This window comes from Carassius carassius, chromosome 44 (assembly GCF_963082965.1).
Source record: "Carassius carassius chromosome 44, fCarCar2.1, whole genome shotgun sequence".
Lineage (NCBI taxonomy): Eukaryota > Metazoa > Chordata > Actinopteri > Cypriniformes > Cyprinidae > Carassius > Carassius carassius.
Window position 1 is genome coordinate 8,523,411 of NC_081798.1, and position 20,697 is coordinate 8,544,107.

Below are 20,697 nucleotides of genomic sequence, written 5' to 3' on the forward strand. Positions count from 1 at the left end.
AATTGACTGAAAGGGGTCATATGATACAATTTCAAGTTTTCCTTTCTCTTTGGAGTGTTACAAGCTGTTCATGCATTGATGAGATCCATGAAATTGCAAAGACAAAAGTCTCAGACCCAAAGAGATATTCTTTATAAAAGTTAAGACTTGTCCTAGCCCTCCTAAAATGCCTCGTTTAAACACGCCCCAACATGTCTAAGTCACTGTGTGGAAAGATTTGCATAACACTGCCCAAATGTTTTCCATTTGTGAGGTTTGTGGAATTTGTGCTTTTAAAAAACTACAGTAGTTTAAAAAATATACCTAAAAAAAACATCTCTGTTACACAATTTTGTTTAAATATATCAAATCCAATTACATATAAGAAAGATTTTACCTGAAAACAAGACAAAAATACTAAAAGTTAGTTATTAAAGTTTTTTTTTTTTTTTTTTAGAGTGTGGAAGGCAGAAATTCATGCTAAACAAGCTTGAAAGACGAAGGGTGGAAAGGAATCCAGTAAGAAATAGTGTGTTGCTGTTTGGCTGCAGGGAAGGGGGCAGGACATGTGCTGGACATGCATCATCCACAACCTTTCATATGCTGACATGCCCAGTCTCATCTCTGAGAGCATGCTGTCTGCCTATGGAGTCTAAATTTATCCATGAAGAGTGTAGGCGGGGCTTGGGTGACAGAGAGGTTTGAAGTGTTTCAGTGTCTTGCAAACCCAAAATAGAACATTTGACATTCTTGTCAAGGAATTAATCTTCCGTGGAAAGTATTAGTAGGGTTATATCTAACAAAAACATTCTGAATATCTTGCATTGACCATTTTTACCTTTTTTTTTACCTATTTCCTGAAGGCATTAACCATTACGGACCCTGCATCTTTTCAAATAAATAAAATTATATCTAAAAATTGAATAAAATCCGCAAAATTTGTTCATTACTAAAATGTAAAATATTATCATAAACATATTTTTGTTTGCTCATTATATTTTAGCATTTAGATTAGAAATAAAGCATGTTCCCTGAAATATAAACCAGGTCTGAAAGGGTTAAACCCCCTATCGGTGATTGAGAAGAACAATGAGGGAACATCTGGATGAAGCAGCATACCAACTTTCTTAGCACCCTCCTCTATCCCACAATGCCTCTGGATGATGAATCTCCATGCATGAGCTGTGACTGTCCTTCACTGCTAGTCTAAAGGACACGGTCATACAGTATATCCCTGTCACGCTGATAACAGTGATGGATGTGTTTGGATATTATTCAAACAATTCCCTACTAATTTGCTTCACACTTAAAAGTGAAATATTACATTTCCGCAACAAACTGAATTGCAAAAAATAAAAATGTCTTCCATTGGCCAGTCTAACAAATAAGCTGCAGAAAATTCCATCCAAAACTTACATGATAGGTTGAATCAAGGATACCTAAACAAACGGATTCATTACCATTTTCAGGGAATTCAGGGTTTATTAGAGTTGTTATTTATCAAACGCATACAATTTTACGTAAACATTTAAAATTCTTTTAATCTTAACAATTGATATTCTTAAATCACCTTCACATTACACACTCCTTAGGAATCCAGCTATGCTTCATTGATTTTTTTCCAGTAACAAGATGAATATATAAGCAAATTGAAATGTCATGTAAAAACATGTAATTATTCTGAAGCAAATAAAATGTAATTACTAAGGTCTTGTCTATGCCTCGGGTGAAAGGGAACCACCAGTTGGATGCTTCAGGCTTATGTACTGTAAAACTCATCAGCATTTGCGGCTGTCACAACAACATCATGAGAAATAACAGACATGACAAAAGACATGTCTAAACATGAAATCCTTTATTCTCAGCACCAAAAATAAACTACTGATATGCAAAGTAACCCTTACAACAACAACAAAGAAAAAAGGTCAGTGGCTGTATCATGCTGTTTTCTAAGTATGCTTATACAGTACATACATTATATATATATATATATATATATATATATATATATATATATATATATATATATATAACATATACTAACATTTAAAAGTGTGAATTTTTTTTATACAATTTCAAATACCGGTAACTGTTTTTTATTTCAGTGAATTTTCAGATTCAAAGCTGAATTCAAAGCTGAATTTTCAGGTTCACATGATCCTTCAGAAATCATTCTAATATGTTGATTTGATTTGATTTCAGACATTTGATGTCTGTATATAGTATATTATTTCATTTCTGTTTGTGTCTTATATTAGTGTTGTATCCCAACTGTGTTATTCCTATGTATGTCTGCACTATGTCTGTACTTTCTTCTGCACTGGAGGCTCCAGTCGTCAAGTCAAATTTCTTGAGTGTAAACATACTTGGTACTTACTATTATTACTAATGTTAAAAACCATTATGCTACTTAATATTTCTGTGCGTCCATACAGCGTTTGTTTTATGCGATATTCCAAAATGTGCATAAAAATAGGCAGATGGAAACATAGCTAATGTCTTTACTGTCACTTTGAATCAATTTAATGTGACCTTGCTGAATAAAAGTATACTGATCCCAAACTTTTTAAACAGAATTGTAGTATTAACTCATGGTTCTTCTAAACCAGTGCTTCATAACACCACGGTACATTTTTTCGTTGACACAGCACAGAAAATTCATAGGCTTCATAGAGGTTGTGTGTTTGTGCTAGACTGTCATTATAGATCTACTTTTATATTTCTCTTCTCCACTATTGGCAGCACACAGCTAGTGTGCGACAGTCATGCCATGGGGTAAATTCAAATGTCTTACAGAACAAACTGGCTTGACCTCTGGGGTATGCACTAAATGTTTCACCCAATTCATGAATTCTGCATAACCAGCATCTACAGAAACAACCTACCTTTGTAGTAGAAAAGACAGCGATCTGTCAGCACGAACCAGCGCTTGTTCCACTGTTTCATACCACTGCTTGCCTACATTACAGAAAATGAGAAGAAAAATAAAGAAAGAAAGGCCTTGAAACTTCATCTGAGTGCCTAGACATTTCTGAAAGTGAGTGGCTTAAGTGTGGATTAAGGAGTTATGGCTTTGGGCTGTGTGAGTGTTTTTGTTTGTGTGGATGATAGTGAGGTTTAAGGATGAGCAATAGTACCTGTTTGTGAAGCCAACCCTGCCGGGCCACCACAGCGTTGGGGTTGCGCCGCATGGAGTTGGAGCGCTTCCCAAACGTGGCGGCTCTCTTGGGTGTGTGCGTGCCCTGGTGGGAGAGTCATGGAGGAGTGTTTACATAATAACACTAACAGTAAACACACACACAAGGAATTCATTACAGAGGACAGACATCCACCACAGCAACACCAGCATTGTTCTTGTTAAATAAAGCTATTTTTATAGTTTTAGTTTTTATTAATTAAAATCCAGCTGACAAAACATAAATTAGAAATGTTGCTTTGGGTAAATACTTAAAAAAGAATAAGTTGAAGTATAGATATTAAAGATAATATAGAAATAGGTATATAATCTGGTATAATATAATATAATATAATATAATATAATATAATATAATATAATATAATATAATATAATATAATATAATATAATATAATATAATAGTTTTATTTAAAAATTTGTATTTGTACAACATCAAAAACATAAATAAATAAATAATACAGGACCATTAAATAATATTAACATATACAAGAAAAATATTTTATTTTAAAAGTCAGATTCAATAATAATTATTATAAAATAAAATAATTTAAATATTAAAGTATTTATTTGTTAAAGTTAGTTAAAAAACAGCTTTTCTTTGTCAGTTGATGTTAGCTGAGGTCCATTAAATAATATTAATAAATACAGGAGAAACATTTTATTTAAAAATGCATATTTAATAGAAATAAAAAAATTATTTATAACTATATTATTATTAACAGTTTTTATTACTATTATGACTACTACTTCTAGTACTAACAGTAAAAACTAAATTAAAAATCAATAATAAATGCTGTCTATTTCTAGAAACGAGTTCATCTACAGCAGCTGTACTGACCCGTGTGTAGTTCTGGGAGTCCGGGGCCATCTCAGAAACGATGCTGAGATTGTTGGCATTGCTGTTTGCTTCACTGACTTTGTTCACGGGCCCCCTGCCACCCGCCTTGCCGTTCATTTCCGAATCAGATCTCCTGTGAGCACACAAACAAAGCCACTGAGCCATCCCAGCTTCTGATACCGTAACAAACTTCTCATCTGCCTGCGTTCAACGCACCAAAGCAGAGAAATCATTTTCAAACCAATATACTGAGCTCATACTGGTGAAAAACTGAGGGATTATGGGAAGGAAGCACAGAGGCATTCGGGGCACAGCTATTTTTATTCCAAACTGGCACCGTCACAAGGCCGCACCCCTGAGGTTGCAGTTTAAAAACAGGCCGATGGTTCACAAAGAATGTGATTGGAGTGGCGAAAAGAGAAGGAAAGAGAAAGAGTTTGTTGGTGGATGCAGGCCTGTATTTCCAGCTCAATCATATTGATCTCCTTCTTGGGACGCCCAGGCCCTCTTCAACAGCCTTCGATCCACCGACCAGCGAGACAGATGAATTAACGATCCCCTAGAGAAGCCCAGAGGCTAAAGCTTCCATCTTGGAAAGCTTGCTACCATCCACAGTCGTTTATAACCATATGCAAGTCATTATGAGTCTCTGAAGCAAAGACCATCACATAAGCACATATGGAACAGAGCAAGAACGCACAGATCAAATCAGGACATAAAAACACACAGAATCATTAGGGCAAAGTGGGAACATGCACACGACAATAACAATTACTACATTAAGACATGATACCCACACTAGAAACATCTCCTTGCTAATTATCTTTTCTTTATTTAGCCATCGCTGCAAACAGCAACTTCCTGCGTCGTATCAGGAAATTAATACAATTAAATTCTGGAAGCATCTTGTTTTAATGGCATTGGCCTTATTAACATGCTATTGGCTCGCGACTCAATATTACATCGATGTCGAGGAGAGTGAGATCTTGAGAGAAGTACTGTAAGTGCATTTTCTTTGTCCAGGAGGAATGTTTTAGTAAATTTATAGAGGAAATCAAAGAAATCCTGACATGTTTATCCTGCACGTTATATGACATAGTTCAAGAGTAATTCACAAAATGCTTTCAGGGTAATTTATCCTGAGAGTGCTGTTTGTTTGTATTTATTTATGTTTTCGCAAGTGTACAATTACTTTATAGTGGCTATTATACAAAACGCAGACAAAACAGGGCTGGTCTGACAGGTAACTGTTTTTCCACGGGAACACCACATTTTTATCAGAAAGTAAACTAATTCCTTGCCCAAATATTTTATATAATATAATAGATTTGCTGATCAAGATTTTGTTTTTTTTTATCAATATTGAATACAGTTGTGCTGCTTAATGTTTATGTGGAAACTGTGTTTTATTTGTGATGAATATAAAGTTCAAAAGAACAGCTTTTATTAGAAACAGAATCTTTCTGTAACAGATGTAAAAGTCTTTTGTGCCTTTCAGTGCCTTTTGATCAATTTGATATGTCACTGCAAAATTGAACTATTCATTTATTACCCTTGCAAAACACTTGTCTTAAAAATGGGGATAACCCTGCAGAGCGTTTAAAAAGAAATCATGCACATACCCTGACTTAAATGATTACAGTTCATGAAGCCTTTGGACTAAAGGCATTCACTCTTAAAAATAAAGGAGTTTTTGCAGTGATGCATTTTAGGTTTCTCAAAGAACCTTTCAGTCAATGGTTCTTAAAACAACCATTTTTTCTTAGTGTGAAAAACATTTTGTAATCAGAAGAATTTTGTGGAATTAAAAGTTTCCATTGATGTTAAAGGTTCTTCATGGAACCTTCAATGCATGTAAAAAACCTGAATTTTTAAGAGTATAATTGTAGTCAGTGTTGAAGGAAGATTCTTGGTGAGCTTGTTTTCAGAAATAATAAAGCATGCATCCAAGCTGATATGCTTTTTATGATAAGCTCTTATTCAACACATCACAGATTTAGCAAAGGCAGTATAAAACTAGCAGCATATTTACAAATGAATAAACAAAAGATCACTTACAGCAAGGATTTCAAAGGTCCGTTCTCTTCCAGGTGTATCTGGATCACTTGCTGGTGTCCAGCTGTTCCGTTAGGGTCATTTTGACTGAGAAGAAAATAAAAGCCACTTAGGATTTCACTGACAAAAACATTTCAATAAAGCCACATCAATCTTTTTAAAAAACTGTGTCTGGTAGAATATCAAGCCAACAGCAGCTGGAACTGATTTTCCATCTGTTTAAGATGCTCCACAACTTGTTCTCATGGCTTCAAACCTGTTTCACAGTGGGCACATCCCTTCTTTATTAATAATTCAGCATTACAACATCAGCTCCGATCAATACATGGCCACTTTCTTTGTAAGTCCATATGAGACAACTGCTGTGGAAATTAATGGCTGTCAGACCTTGTGAAAGAGTGTGTTGAGTGTGGACAGCTTTGCGCTCAATGGCAAAATATCAACAAGAACAGTTCAACAAGAACATGTCAGAATTCATATACACCTATTATATTGACTCTGTATTCAGAGAAAACATATCTTTTGTCCATATACAATGCCTGAAGCCTGGAGTTCAACTTTCTGTCACAATTTCTCTGACCTCGGCTCGTGTGTACTCCCCGTGGATGTACACTTGTAACTTGTCTCTCGGGTGTAAATTCTACAAGTGTTTTCATTGCTGCATGTCACTTTCCTGGCTATTGATTTTACAAGAGCCGAGCAAGCAAATACATTTTCTCTGTTTTCTGTGAAGGTTTGGTTAACCTGTTTTCCCCAGAGATCTATGGATGCACAAACATCATACACAGCATTTAGAGGAGATCCAGGCCATAGGACAACATTTTAGTCATTTTACAATTAGAGTAAAGTTAAATTCAGACTTGTTTTCCTTCAGGAAGCAGATTTTGCTTTGGACTAGCACAGTGTTTTTAATGTGAACTAAAAGTAAACTAATAAAATCGCTTTTTTTGTTAACTGAAATAAAGCTACATACAATTAAATTAGTTTTAAAATATTAAAACTAAAAATACTATAATAGCATATACATAGTACCAAATTAGCAAATGGTGACACAACATAGCACTTAACAATATTTCAGAATGAGAGCATGTCATGCAACCTATCCATGCTGGTCTTGTACACCGACATCAATTTATATAGTAGATATTTTCTTCTTCCTCATAAAAGTTTATAAGCCTATTTATTATGATACTCTAATGATGCAGAATTATAGTGTATGGCTAATTGCATTTTATTATTTGAAAAAATTTAGCAATTATATTTCACTGCTGTCTTCAAGTCAAGGTAAATTTAAACAAATGAAGACAATAAATATAATGCATTTAATATTATAACTGTGAAATGCAGTGAGCTTCACATGGTGAAAATAATTAACTAGCTAGAGTTAAATCCATATTTAAACCATATTTTCACACTATGCTTATCATGGGGTAAAAACTTTTGTTATAACTTGATTCAAAGTTCTAAATGCCTACATGTACACATCTGGGAGATGTTTTTTGTCCATAACAACATTAACTACATTTCATCAGTTTTTGCAGTTGCTAGCTGCTATCAATGTGCTAGCATGTTAAAGCAATTAGTTAACAATCAACAACCTTAATCTTAATTAAACAAATCTTCATGCATGAAATATTCATGTATAGTTGCATAAAAGTTCATGCTCTGTTAAATTTCATTAACAGAGAAAAAGTTAAAAACCTAACAGTATTAGCAAATTATTATTCCTACATACAGCAGACTCACCTCTTCAGTGTATAAGTGGGCCATAGAAGTGCACTCAAACTACATGCCAAATTCTTGGCATCAACCACTTAAAGACAACACAAACAGAACTCGAACTTTGTGCAGTCTCTGTATACACAGACACACAACACACACATGCGGCCTGATAGGTCGGAGACAAGAAACACAGGCCAAGAATACACTCATGCTGAAGGCATCTACCTCTTGACACCAAAAAGGTACACATAACAGAGCACAGAGCACCATAAAACACTAGAGGATAAATCTAGCACAACAACCTAGCCACCGAAATCAGGTTGAGGTGTGTGAGCGCACGTGTGCACGCTCCAATGTGGTCTTGCAACTGATCGTGCTTGCTCGTGTGTAACCTATAAACCTACATAGACATTCATCCGCTCATAAACGTCACTAATATGACCACTAATCAATGCTGGAGTCTAGCGAGCAAGAAATGATTCAACAGCATCGGAACAGAGCATATAAAGGCGTCCTCACTGGAATCCATGAAGGAAACACGAGGCAACACAAACTTCACACGAATAAACCTCAATATCTCATAAAGATGAGAAAGCTGGCACTGCATTGCAGTCCTGCCTGACCTCCAGCTCAGAGTTTTCCTTCACACCGCTGTCTGACTCACTCCCAACATCCTGCCTTACCTACCTCACTCGCCGGTCCGCGCGGAACTTCAGCATTTTCCTCCAGATCAATCATATAAATTAGTGGGATGAGGCCAGGTGGAGAGAAGAGAAGGTTTGTGACGCCGACAGCAGTAGGAGCTATAGGGTGTTGCATACAATCATTTCTGTCCTCTTTTCTCTCCTTGAGCATGTGTGCTGTTGCCAGCCAGCTTCACCCACTCTCTCTCTTTCTCCCTCACTGGCTCAACCTCTATATCTCATTCTGGCTCTCTTGCCTTCTAGATCTGCTCGGCTCAGCTTATTTGGTTTCGTCCGACTCACTCTCTCTCTTCCTCACACACATGTGGGGCCTCCTATCACAAATCAGATTGAGATGTAGATGCTACCCCCCAAAGCCTAACTGAGGAGGAGTCATGACCAGGACTCCTCTGGGATGTCTGTGACAGATTTGGCTGTGGTGAAGAGGAGTGGCTAAGGCAAAAAACAAAAGACGTTACCCACTCAGGTATATGTCTTTGCATCTGCACCAGCCCCCTGTCAAACCTTACCCAGAGACCCACACATCACACTCACACAGAAATAATTAGATCTGTATCTCACACAGAGACAAGCTCAGCATTAAAAGCACCAAGTCAGAGTCAGGCATATTAAAATGTCACTTTGTCATATATATTCATGTCAGATCGACTTTAATTATGTCTATGGACATATATCCGGCCATTTTCCCCCACTCTAATCACTCAGTTGCTCATCTTTGAGTAAGGGGTAACTGCAGAAAAATGATTTAATTGGAAATAAGGGAAGTGGCACTATAATGTGAAAGACCCATAACTCCAAGCACTGAACTTTTGCTTGTAACTCATCACAATAATTTGTATTGTGATACTTTACACTCTCAATGCCAAAAAAAAAAAAAATAAATTCCTGTAGATTTACGGTGAGGGTGGGACTTGTGTCATATCATGTAGAGACAAGAATATTTTAACTTACCCTAGCAAGTAATTACCTACTGTAGCAACCATACAAAACACCCCCAGAAGCCACATATCAACCAACCAGCAGCCCCCAAGAATATCCTAGCAACCCCCTGGAGACCTACCAATCACACAAAACACGCTATCTGCCAGCTAGCAACCCCCAAGAACACTCTGGCAACCCCTTGCATTCACCCAGAACCCCCTATTAACCACCCAGCATTCATCCAAAAAACTAGCATAGACCTAGCAACCAGAACACCCTATCAACCACCAGAATCCCTTAACAATCAACAGCAACCCCCATTTGAACACCCTGACAACCACCAGGTGACCCTAGACATCACCCAGAACACCAACCACGTAGCAACCCCATCACATGCCCATGGATAACCTGCCAACCATTAAGAACACCCTAGTGACCATTTTGCACGCTAGCAACCTCCCACAACATCCTACCAGGCATCTAGCAACTACCAATGACCCTAACAACCACCCAAAACACACTACCAACCACTTTCCACTCTAGCAACCACCCAAAACATCCTAGCAGGCATCTAGCTGCTATTCATCACCCTAGCAACAACCTAGCAACCTAAGGACCATTTTGCACCATAGCAACCATCTATAACATCCTACCAGGCATCTAGCACCTACCCATCACCTTAGCAACCACCAAGAACAACCTAGAAACCACTTTCCACCCTAGCAACCACCCAAAACTTCCTAGTAAGCATCTAGCTACTATCCCTCACCCTAGCAAACACTCAGAACCCCCATCAACCATTAACCAACTACTTAGCAACCCCATCATATTCCCCTGGATCCCCTAGCAACCACTAAGAACACCCTAGTGACCACTTTTCACAGTGGCAACCACCCACAGTACTCTAGCAGCGTGGCAGTACGTTTTATACATTCAACACCACTTAAATAGTTATGTCATAGTATTGAAGTTAACTGTTTCTGTGCATAGTGATAAACAGATAAACAGAGGCCTTAGTGACTGTGAAAAGATTATTATTTAATATATCGCCCACAGTGTATATTAAATGTGAACTAGATCAATAAAAAAACTAGCGGCATCTGCTGAGGTAATTCTTACGCTTTGCCTCAGTGAGGTGTTTCAGAGCTGTCAGATACACTGAAAACACACGGCAGTTGTCCAGTTCTTCTATCCATGGTCTTCAATTATAAGTGGTCTCGGCAGATGGTCTCTGTACAGTGTCCCCCACTGTGGGGGGATATGACAGCGACACATACAAATAGTAGGCAGCAGATTACCCCTATGAGGAGATTACCTACATATTGATACCCCCTCCTCACCCTGGATTTCAAACCTTCATATTCATCTCTTGCATTATTTAAACCAAGAGTTCTGAGTATTTCAATTGAACTCTTGAATATCTGAACTAACCCTATAGACCTCACAGTAATCATTTGTATTCCTGCTAATCTGTATTGCATTGTGAAAGACACCATCATCTATTCCTCAGCCATTATCCCTTCTTAAATCTCAAAGAGCTTGCATTCATTCAACAGTAAGACAAAGAGCTGGTATATAATGTACTATATAAGCCTGTAATTTGGTTTTTGCTTTACAGAACAGCACGTGGCATGCCGAGTCTAAACAGCACTTCCATTTGCAAACAATTTACCTGCTGTGTTTGTGCTGTTAAAAAACGTCCTTCTATGCTGCGCTTTGTTTCAAGAGCTGCACACTCAAATTTAAAGCGTCCTTGCGGTGAAGGAGTGAAGGTCAGCCAGAGAGCCAGTTTGTCATCTGTGCTTGCAGGACTCAAATGATTCGTATTAGCGCTCTCTCCATGAAGAGCACTCAGAGATCATCTGGGAACACCACAGACAATATGCAGTTTATGTTTTGTGCAGGGGTGGAGTTATGATTATGGTTATAAATTATAATGTATACTACTCATTTAGCCTGGCAAGATGAAGAGTGTCATTTTTGTGAATTAAGAATCATAAAATAATGTTTGCTGTCAAAACTAGAATTTGGAAATGGAAAGGAAGGCAATACTGTGGGGTGAGATCCATCTTAAAATATGGGATTTAAAATCTAGTTAAATGAAGAGTCATTAAAAATATGGAAACATATATTAAACAAATATTTTATTCTTAAATAAAAAATTTAAAAAAATTAAAAAAGTCAATATTAATATTATCGGAAAATACTCAAAACGTGGAATTTAAAATGAAAAAAACAAAACTATTTTTTAATTAAAAGAAAGAATAGTCAAAATACCTAATTACATTTTTTTAATATTAACTTTTTTTAAATGTAACATTTACAATAAAAGTGAAAACCGTTTTTTCTAAAATATATTTTTAAAAGAAATACTTAAAAAAATATTTCAATATTTATAATTCAAATAAATATAATTTCAACAAAAATACACAAAATATGAGATTTAAATTTTGATTTAAGGTTTGAAAGTTAAAAAGTTAAGTTTTTCTTAAAGCTTTTCTTATTTTACTTTATTATTATAATTATTATAATTATTAAATACTATTTAATTATATTCGAGATTCGATATTGGATGCTTGGTCACAAATCAGATTTTTGAATTTTTTTGGACTTTGTAAACTCTTTTGGCCCTCTTTTCTTGCTTCTGTTGAAGCACAAGATGCACTTTGGAACATCTTAAATCATGCAGGTTTTCCACAAAATTTTATGCAGCTCACATTCTGCTGTCATTAAAAAAAAAAAAAAAAAAAGTTACTTAAAAGAAAACCCTCAAATGAACATACACTTTAAATTAACAATTTCTTTGAGAAATTTTCACAGAAATTTTCAGGCTGATAATAAAATTTGTAATGAAATTATTTGCATTAAAGGACAAAAATGCAACACAGAGTGATATCAGACATTCAGACCCCCCTGTATTTCAACGGTGTGTGTCAGATTTGAGTATTTATTCCAGATTTGTGCGCTTAAGACATTTAAAACACATCCAACTACATATTTGACAAGTTAACCCTGAACATCACGGCTGGTATTTCATGATATCAGATCTACAGTGCTCCTGTAAAAGGACCCAGCGTGTTCTGGCTGCTGGTGTTCAGCACACTGACAGGTTTTAAAGTTTCAGCTGAGAGTAAAATCCAGGATTAGACCTGACAGTCTCTCGCTCCCCTGCCTTAAAGAAACGACAGGCATGGCACAGTGCTCTTAAGCGTCTCATCTCCCTGTCATATCATCAGACAGGTCTGAAAAAGCATATTCATAGCGAAAAGGGAGAGCAGCGAACTTCCTAAAATCACATTGGCTCATGGACCTTCATTAAACCATAAAAGGAGAAGCAATTATGCATCTGTGATGTCAATCTCCAGCATGTTGTTAAAAATATGCTTATTAAATGGAGGACTATGATGAATTGGACGTGTGTGTACGTGCCTGTGCATATAAAAGATGTGCATGCGTGTGTTTTCATTGCTACGAGATGATGCAATCGTAAGCCCCTCCTCTGACCTCAGTACAGCCAAGATGGTGGCGGCGAGCAACATCACAATTGCCACATCACAGCGACCACATCCTCACCGCGTGGGAAGAAAGATGAGAGGGGGTTGGAGGGATGATGGGAGGGAAGGAGGGAGGGATGTAGGATGAATAATTAGACTTGAGCGCTGCCTCCAATGAGCTTGCAGTGGCAGTATCGGACAGCGAACCACAAAGCGATGCGCTGAAACCTGATCATTGGCCCCCGTAATGTTTGTCCATAGACATAGAATATGTACACACAAACAGATGTAATGCATGATTTACACAAAATGAATTATAATAATGATATTGCATTGCTTTAAGTCACTCATGGTCATTTTAAACCATATTTGTTTTTTTGGAGATGTGAGAAAGCTGCTGCTTTCCTAGCAACAGCAATCCTGAGATCACGTACGCATGTTCACACTCACATGCAATGACTCATCCAGCATTAAGAACGTCAGAGCCATTAATAGAGGTATATACATAGAAAAATACACCATCTTTGATACATGATGACAGAACATTTTTCACAAGATGAACTAAGGTTGGATAAAATGCAAAAATATACATGATTTAACTTTTGAAAATGTTATTATTTTAATTCTTATTTTTGTTTTTAAGTAATAATTAACATTCCAAGATAATTTAAGCAAAACATTACAAAAACTAAAATTCTAGATGAATATATTGTATATATTGATTCAAATAATTTTCTAAACCCATTGCCATTTTTTTCATTATAAACATGCACTAATAATCAAAAGATTTGAAAAGTCTTTAAGCTTCCCAAGTGTATTTGCATCAATTATTGTATAATCAATAATAGTGTGAAATATATTGTATTCAAATGCAATTAAATTAAATTAAATTATTAAATATTTATACTGTAGCTGTCACAATAAAGCTGAATTATCAGCAGCCATTACTCCAGTATTCAGTGTCACGTGATCATTCAAAAATCATTCTAATATGCTGATTTGCTGCTCAGGAAACATTTCTTATCATTATCAATATTAAAAACAGTTCAGCATTGATGCTTAATATTTTATAGAAACTGCAATGTGCTTTTTCAGGATTCTTTGATAAATTATTTTAAATCAAAATCGCTTGTAACCTCATAAAATGTCTATAATGCCATAGATTTAATAAATGCTTGTTGAATAAAAGCATAAATATTTTTTCCTGATGAAGTACGGTGGCCCATTAGTGCACACAACAAAATCTCCCAAATCTCCACAACACAATGGAAACAAGCCACAACACAACAAAGCACAACACTATGGAAATGAGTCCCAACACAAAGGAAACAAGCCACAACACAACTGAAACACTGCAACACAACAAAGTTAGCACAACACAATGGAAACTAGGGTAGGGCGATATGATGATATTACCGTATATCAACAATGTCTCGTAAGTATCGTGATGTCGATGTCAACAGTCAGGTAACAAACGATTATTGATATTATCAGAAAAAAATGTAAAATGATAAGCCTACGTTGCAAAATGATCTTTTTGCATGCAAGAATGAAATAATTGAAATGGAAGGTTGGGAATCTAAAAGCTATTCCACATTCAGAAATCAGATCAGATGCATGAGATCAGAACTCAAATTATTTGTTATAAAATTACATTTAGATTCTGCTTATTGTTTCCTGTATGCTCATTTATAATGATTTCAAAAGATTCAATGCAAGAAGGCAAAACAGAACTCAATTTTTCTGTGATGCACGCACAAGCCGTCCCATATATACGTAGTCACAAGACTGAGCTCACTTTTTTGCATTCTTATAACATTCGAATGAACAAATAAACATAATTATAAGTAGTACAATCGGTTATGTCTTAAAAACCTAAAACGTTGAGAAAGAAAACAAGGGTGTACTGGATCCGGGCATCAGCCTCTGCTGCCAGTCATTAATGTTAAAGAACAAAAGAAAAGAAAATCCCTCACTGATCTTGACTGAATAATTTTTGTAACCTCACTTTATATTTTATTTGACTGTTGTTCAGCGATTACTGCCTGCAACGTGCATCTGTGTATGCGATTATTCTGGAGATGCATTTCAATATAATATAGCCTTCTTTATTTAGAGTGTGGGCCTATTCTATTTTAATAAAAGTTAAATAGAAAGCTAAACGATATTATCAGATATCGTGATTTAAAAAAAAAAAGTTGGTTATATTAAATATACTGAATATATTTTTAGCATATCACTTAGCCCTAATGGAAACAAGCCAAAACATAGCACAATTAGCACAATAAAATTAGTCCTATGCTTTGTGTTGTGGCACTTTTGTTGTGTTGTGGAGATTTTCTTGTGTTTTTACACTACTGGGCCATCGTAGTGTACTTTACATTGAATGAAATAAAGTGAGGATAATGTTTAAAACAAGAAAAAAAAATGTACATACAATTACATATAATTACATACAAGAAAAAAACGTATACGAGTTGAAAGGTACACGTTTTCTTTCAAGGTTGGGATATCAAAGCTTGGAGCTTTAGAAAAAACAAAAGAAGGATGGGAAACTTAAGCAACTTTGTTCTATGCAAATTTTAATATTTCTAAAGGAAAACACAACAAATACATTTTTTTCTTCAATGAAAAAAACGTGTAGGTGATCCAAGAGCAGCCTATAAAATTGCTGTGAGCTGCTGTCCTCAGGGGAGGGCATCATGGGAACTGATACAGGGAGTTTCCAACTATTCCCTTCATGTTCTTCAAAGCTAAGGTTACATTTCTGAACTGCCAAGAGCTGCCTAGGGCTTCATGTTTTCACCAAGTGTGATCTCATAGCACAGAGAAAGAGAAGTGAGCAAGAGAGAGGAAAGCAGCAGTAATAAAATAAAAGAGCAGAGGTGGGGGAAATTTACCTGTGTCTAATTAATGATGGAGTCTGCGGTGAGTATTGATTGTTAAGACTCACCCAAGTGGATCAATGCACACTGGTGGAAAAGGGGTGCTGACAAAGCTTTCACTCAGGACTATCCTATTGAGTATTGTGCTCAGTATGGCATGAGCAGTGGCGGACTGGGACAGTAAATCAGGCCGGGAATTTGACTCCACCCCAGGCCACCTCTGTTGCTGCAGTCACCACCCAATTCATGTGTCCACCAGACTGCTAAACTCTTTGGCTCTTTCAGTTGTTTGAATTGGGTTATACTTAAAAAATAAATCAAAATCCTTAGACTGTGGACGGGCAAAATAATCAAACGAAGTATCAAGAAGTATCAAGGCATTCACTGTCTCTATCATCTTTCCCTTAATCCCCCTTTCTCTCACTCTGCACATTGAGTTTCTCTGCAATATGAAATAAGCACTTTCAATAATCTATATTAATTATGCAGCCATCAATTGTATGTCCCAATGATCACAGTCCTACTACTGATAACCTTATAAATCATAAAAGCACATATTTTTCTAATAGTATAGCTAGCATGTTTAGTTTTGCTAATAGCTTAACGTTTACCTGAAGGTTCCTGCTCTGACTCAAAAGCTGAACTGTCCACCCCTCTTGTTCAACAGCAGGAGCACTAGCAGCACTAGTGCTACTGTTGCTTCCTTCGTGCACCTTCAAAATAAATAAGCATTGTACACTAGAAATTGAACGCTAGAAACTCTAGAAATGAAAAATCAATTTCTGGTCAATTTTGGCACTAAAAAAATACTGTTTTTTAAATAGATTTTATCTATTGTAAGTCGCTTTGAATGAAAGCATCTGTCTGCCAAATGATTATATAAATATTAGGGTGGAACAGTTCAACTTTTCACAGCTTGGTTTGTTTCACGGTTTTAGAGTCAGAGTTTCGGTACCGTGGTATGTGCTATGTTTATGGAAAAGTTATACTTTCAAAAAAATATATATATATTATCATATTATTACAAGCAACAGCACAAATAAATACAACAGGGTAAAGATACAAATAAAATAAACTGACTTTCAGTTTTTTTTTTAGGTAGGTCTTGCATTGGTTTTTAGATACAGAAATTAAATAAAGTAATCAAATGTAAAACAGCATTGCATTTTGGACTATAAATTAAAGATTATTCTTTTTTAAAGTTAAAAAAAGCTTTTTAATCAAGAGCAGTGAGTGATTTCTTTGTTGTTGCTGTTCGATTAATATAAAGACTGTCACTTTAAAAGAATGCACTGATCCAGTGTTCGTATTAGTATTGAACAAGAGTGAATGATTTGTCCAGGTTTTTTTTTTTCCCATCGCTGATGTAATGTCTGGGAATCCAGAATGCGCTTCCATCAGCAGAAATATATATTAGCTGAACCCTTTTTGTTTTACGTGTTATTTATAGTAAACCATATTACAGATGTTTTGTCAGATTTGAAGTTGAACTGCGGTCCCAGAGCGTGCCGAACAGTGTGTGGAGATCTGAACGGTTCGGTTTTTATCTATCTATCTATCTATCTATCTATCTATCTATCTATCTATCTATCTATCTATCTTATTATATATATATATATATATATATATATATATATATATATATATATATATATATATATATATATATAGTTTATGCTGCAAGCTATGAAATAATGAAACCCTCAAGCTATAATATTTCCAATAAGCTCATCACTCACGCTTCATCACCTCTACTGTCTAATTGGTTTATTAATTTGATTGTTAGTAGTTTTACACAGTCTGCCACAGACTCAAATCATGAAATATTAAATATGCACACGTAAATGATTAAAAAATCTCATGGGTGAAACTGGCTCAGGGCTACAAAAACACAAAGATTACATGACAATTCGGTAAAACAATTCACAGATCGGTCTTCCCCCCTGCCGCCCAGCAGACGGTAAATCTGTCAGACACACCCTGATGACATCACCGCGGTGGAGAGTGATTAGTGCCCACTATCAGGTTTGCTGGCCGAAGCTCAAATCCATCTCCCTCCCCCTCTTCCACTTACTCTCTCTCTTACTCTCACTTCTATTGGAAATGTTCACAAACGGGCACTGCACTTTCCCTGACCGAGTCAAACAATACCTTTCCAGAACATTGCTGAGCTCTGCTTTCTTTTATAACTGTGAGATTCATTGCTCAACAGAGCTTACGATCTTCCTGTAATTTCAGGTGGAACTGTGTATGTTTACTTACGAAGAGACCTGGCAAAGGTTCAGACTCCACACTGATATGTGCATTTATGATTCCAATAAAACAAGCTGCTTTATGATAATACTAATCATTATGTCATTTATTATCTAAGTCAGATAATTGTGCCACATCCCGGTGCTTCATTTAAACAAACGATAGGTGCCTCATTACAAAATAAGAATCATGCAAAGACAAACAGGCTCAAAAAGGTCTGTGATTACAGTTAAAGAGTTGTCAGAATGAATAAAGCAGGCCTTTGCTGCCCTGTCTGAAGCAGAAATCAGTCAGGTGATGACAGAGGTGCAGGTGCTACAGTAAAATCAGATTAAGGGGAGATACTGTATGGGTAATCTAATCCTTCTGTTGGCAAAAATTCAACTCAGCTATATAACTGCTAGCACGTGTAGATCTATGTCCATAATAGTTTTACCCATATATACTGTACCGTTCAAAAGTGTAGGGTTGGTAAGAATTTGTAATGTTTTTGAAAGAACACAAAAACAGTAATATTGTGAAATATTACAATTTAAAATAGCTGTTTTCTATTTCAATATGTTTTCTATTTCAATATCTTAAAATGTAAATTATTCCTGTGTCAAAGGCAAATTTTCAACAGCCTTCAGAAGTCATTCTGATATGCTGATTTTGTGTTCAAGAAAGATTTCTTATTATTACTATTACTATAAATTTTTGAAGCAGTGCAGTTGTTATTTTATCAGGATGGATAGAAAGTTCTAAAAAACAGGATTTTAAATATATATATATATATATATCACTTCTGATCAATTTATGTGTCATTGCATAATAGCATAGCTGAATATTAAGGTGATTAGGCTATAACAAAGATATTGAATACAATACCTGAAAGTAAAACTTGTATATAAGTTTGCCTGTCTGTATTAATGTCCCTTTTCATTGTTATCTATTTACAATAATACCTGCATAAAATAGTTTACAGTATTATCCTATTAAAATTCAAAGCAAGTTTAACATTATTATTAGTGATTCAACTAATTTGAACAAGCAACATTTGAACAACACAGATAATAATAATAATAAACTTTTGGAAAAAATAAAAATAGGATAAGATTACAGGGAACAGTTTATTAACCCTATGACATTAGAGTTAAGCTAAAATGTAACAGATTTGTTTGGGTAAAATGTTCTCATTAGTCCTCTTGTAACCTCTTGTGAGTTGCAGGATCCATCAACTTAACTAGGGTCCATCAAGGACCTTGTATACTCTTGAGACAAGAGATTAAGAATGAGGCAATATCCTTTAAGGAACACAAGGGAGTTAGCAAATCCCCAAACACAAGACATGGTTTAAGTCTGAGACTGGGGTTAAGGCAAAGAATACAACTTCATACAAGGAATGTGTCCTTTGACCTGCATCTCAGACAGACAAACACAATTACAACTTCAGAGGAATCCAGATTTCAAAATCAGAAAACAACAGCGACACTGCATGGGGTGGCTGAAGTGGACTTGAACTCAACAAGCTAGTTAATACTGGGATTAAATTAGATTTGCAAACCTGAAACAAAGGCAAATGATCAATAAAAACAATTCAGTTTGAACAAACAATATTGTTAGGTACCTGCTGCCAAAGGTGACAGCTATGTGGTTGAGTGCAGTTTTTAAAATGCATTTGGGACCAAATGTAGTAAAGCATTGGTTTACTGGGTTCATAAAAAGTCCCATTCCTTCCAAATTCAATTGCAAGTAAATGCTCATTTTTGTTTTAAGAAAAAACTATTTCATCTACCAGTGTGATGCATGTAGTCAGTACTTGTAGTCGGCACTAATACAGTATATTTTCATTTCTTTATCATTAACAATGGCTTAATGTCATAGAGAGATTTAATGTTAAACTCATTTATTAAACGTGTTAACTATTAAACATATAGGTGAGAAACTGAACTTTTAATAATTTTATACATTTACATTTTTTACATTTATTCATTTAGCTGACGCTTTTATCCAAAGCGACTTACAATTGCTATATATGTCAGAGGTCGCACACCTCTGGAGCAACTAGGGGTTAAGTGTCTTGCTCAGGGACACACTGGCGGTTCACAGTGGATTTGAACCTGGGTCTCCCACACCACAGGCATGCGTCTTATCCACTGCGCTAACACCACCCCCTTTTTTTTTTTTACTTAGTTACTTAATTTTACTTAGTTTTGAGGATCTTTTGTGTCATTATTGGTACATGTGCAATGCACTAAATGCTAATATTAAGAAATTATTAAGAAATCATTGCTTTTGAACACTAGAATACCAAAATAAATAATAGTTATGCTTCATTTATTCAGATCCAAATCTCATACACATATCAAATTAATTTTCGTTTATGATGCATTAAAATGGAATCTCCTTCAAATGATGTACAAAGATATCTGATACTTTCATTAAGACGGCTAATAAAAAACAATCACAGTTTTACTGAATTAACAGCAACTGCAATAAGTACATTGCAGAGAAACTATAGTTACCATGGTACATTTTGGTATATGAAAGTGACGTGACATTCAGCCAAGTATGGTGACCCATACTCAGAATTTGTGCTCTGCGTTTAACCCATCCGAAATGCACACACAGAGCAGTGAACACACACACACTGTGAGCACACACCCAGAGC

At 35.7% G+C, this 20,697-nt stretch overlaps 1 protein-coding gene across 7 annotated transcripts in view; it reads right to left on the reverse strand.

Moving 5' to 3' along the window:
• The window catches only part of LOC132126530 (pleckstrin homology domain-containing family A member 6-like), a 97,444-nt gene that overhangs the window by 37,237 nt on the left and 39,510 nt on the right, over nucleotides 1–20,697 (reverse strand). For 6 of the 7 annotated variants that reach the window (XM_059537812.1, XM_059537809.1, XM_059537807.1 and 3 more), the window contains 4 exons: nucleotides 6,072–6,155; nucleotides 4,014–4,146; nucleotides 3,117–3,221; nucleotides 2,865–2,937 (listed from right to left, as the gene is read on the reverse strand). In XM_059537812.1, coding sequence (XP_059393795.1) covers nucleotides 2,865–2,937; nucleotides 3,117–3,221; nucleotides 4,014–4,130 — 295 coding nt within the window. In that variant the 5' untranslated portion in view covers nucleotides 4,131–4,146; nucleotides 6,072–6,155. Of the gene's footprint in view, nucleotides 1–2,864; nucleotides 2,938–3,116; nucleotides 3,222–4,013; nucleotides 4,147–6,071; nucleotides 6,156–8,477; nucleotides 8,617–20,697 lie in introns of those variants that run through there. The other variant, XM_059537808.1, reaches the window with a different exon arrangement.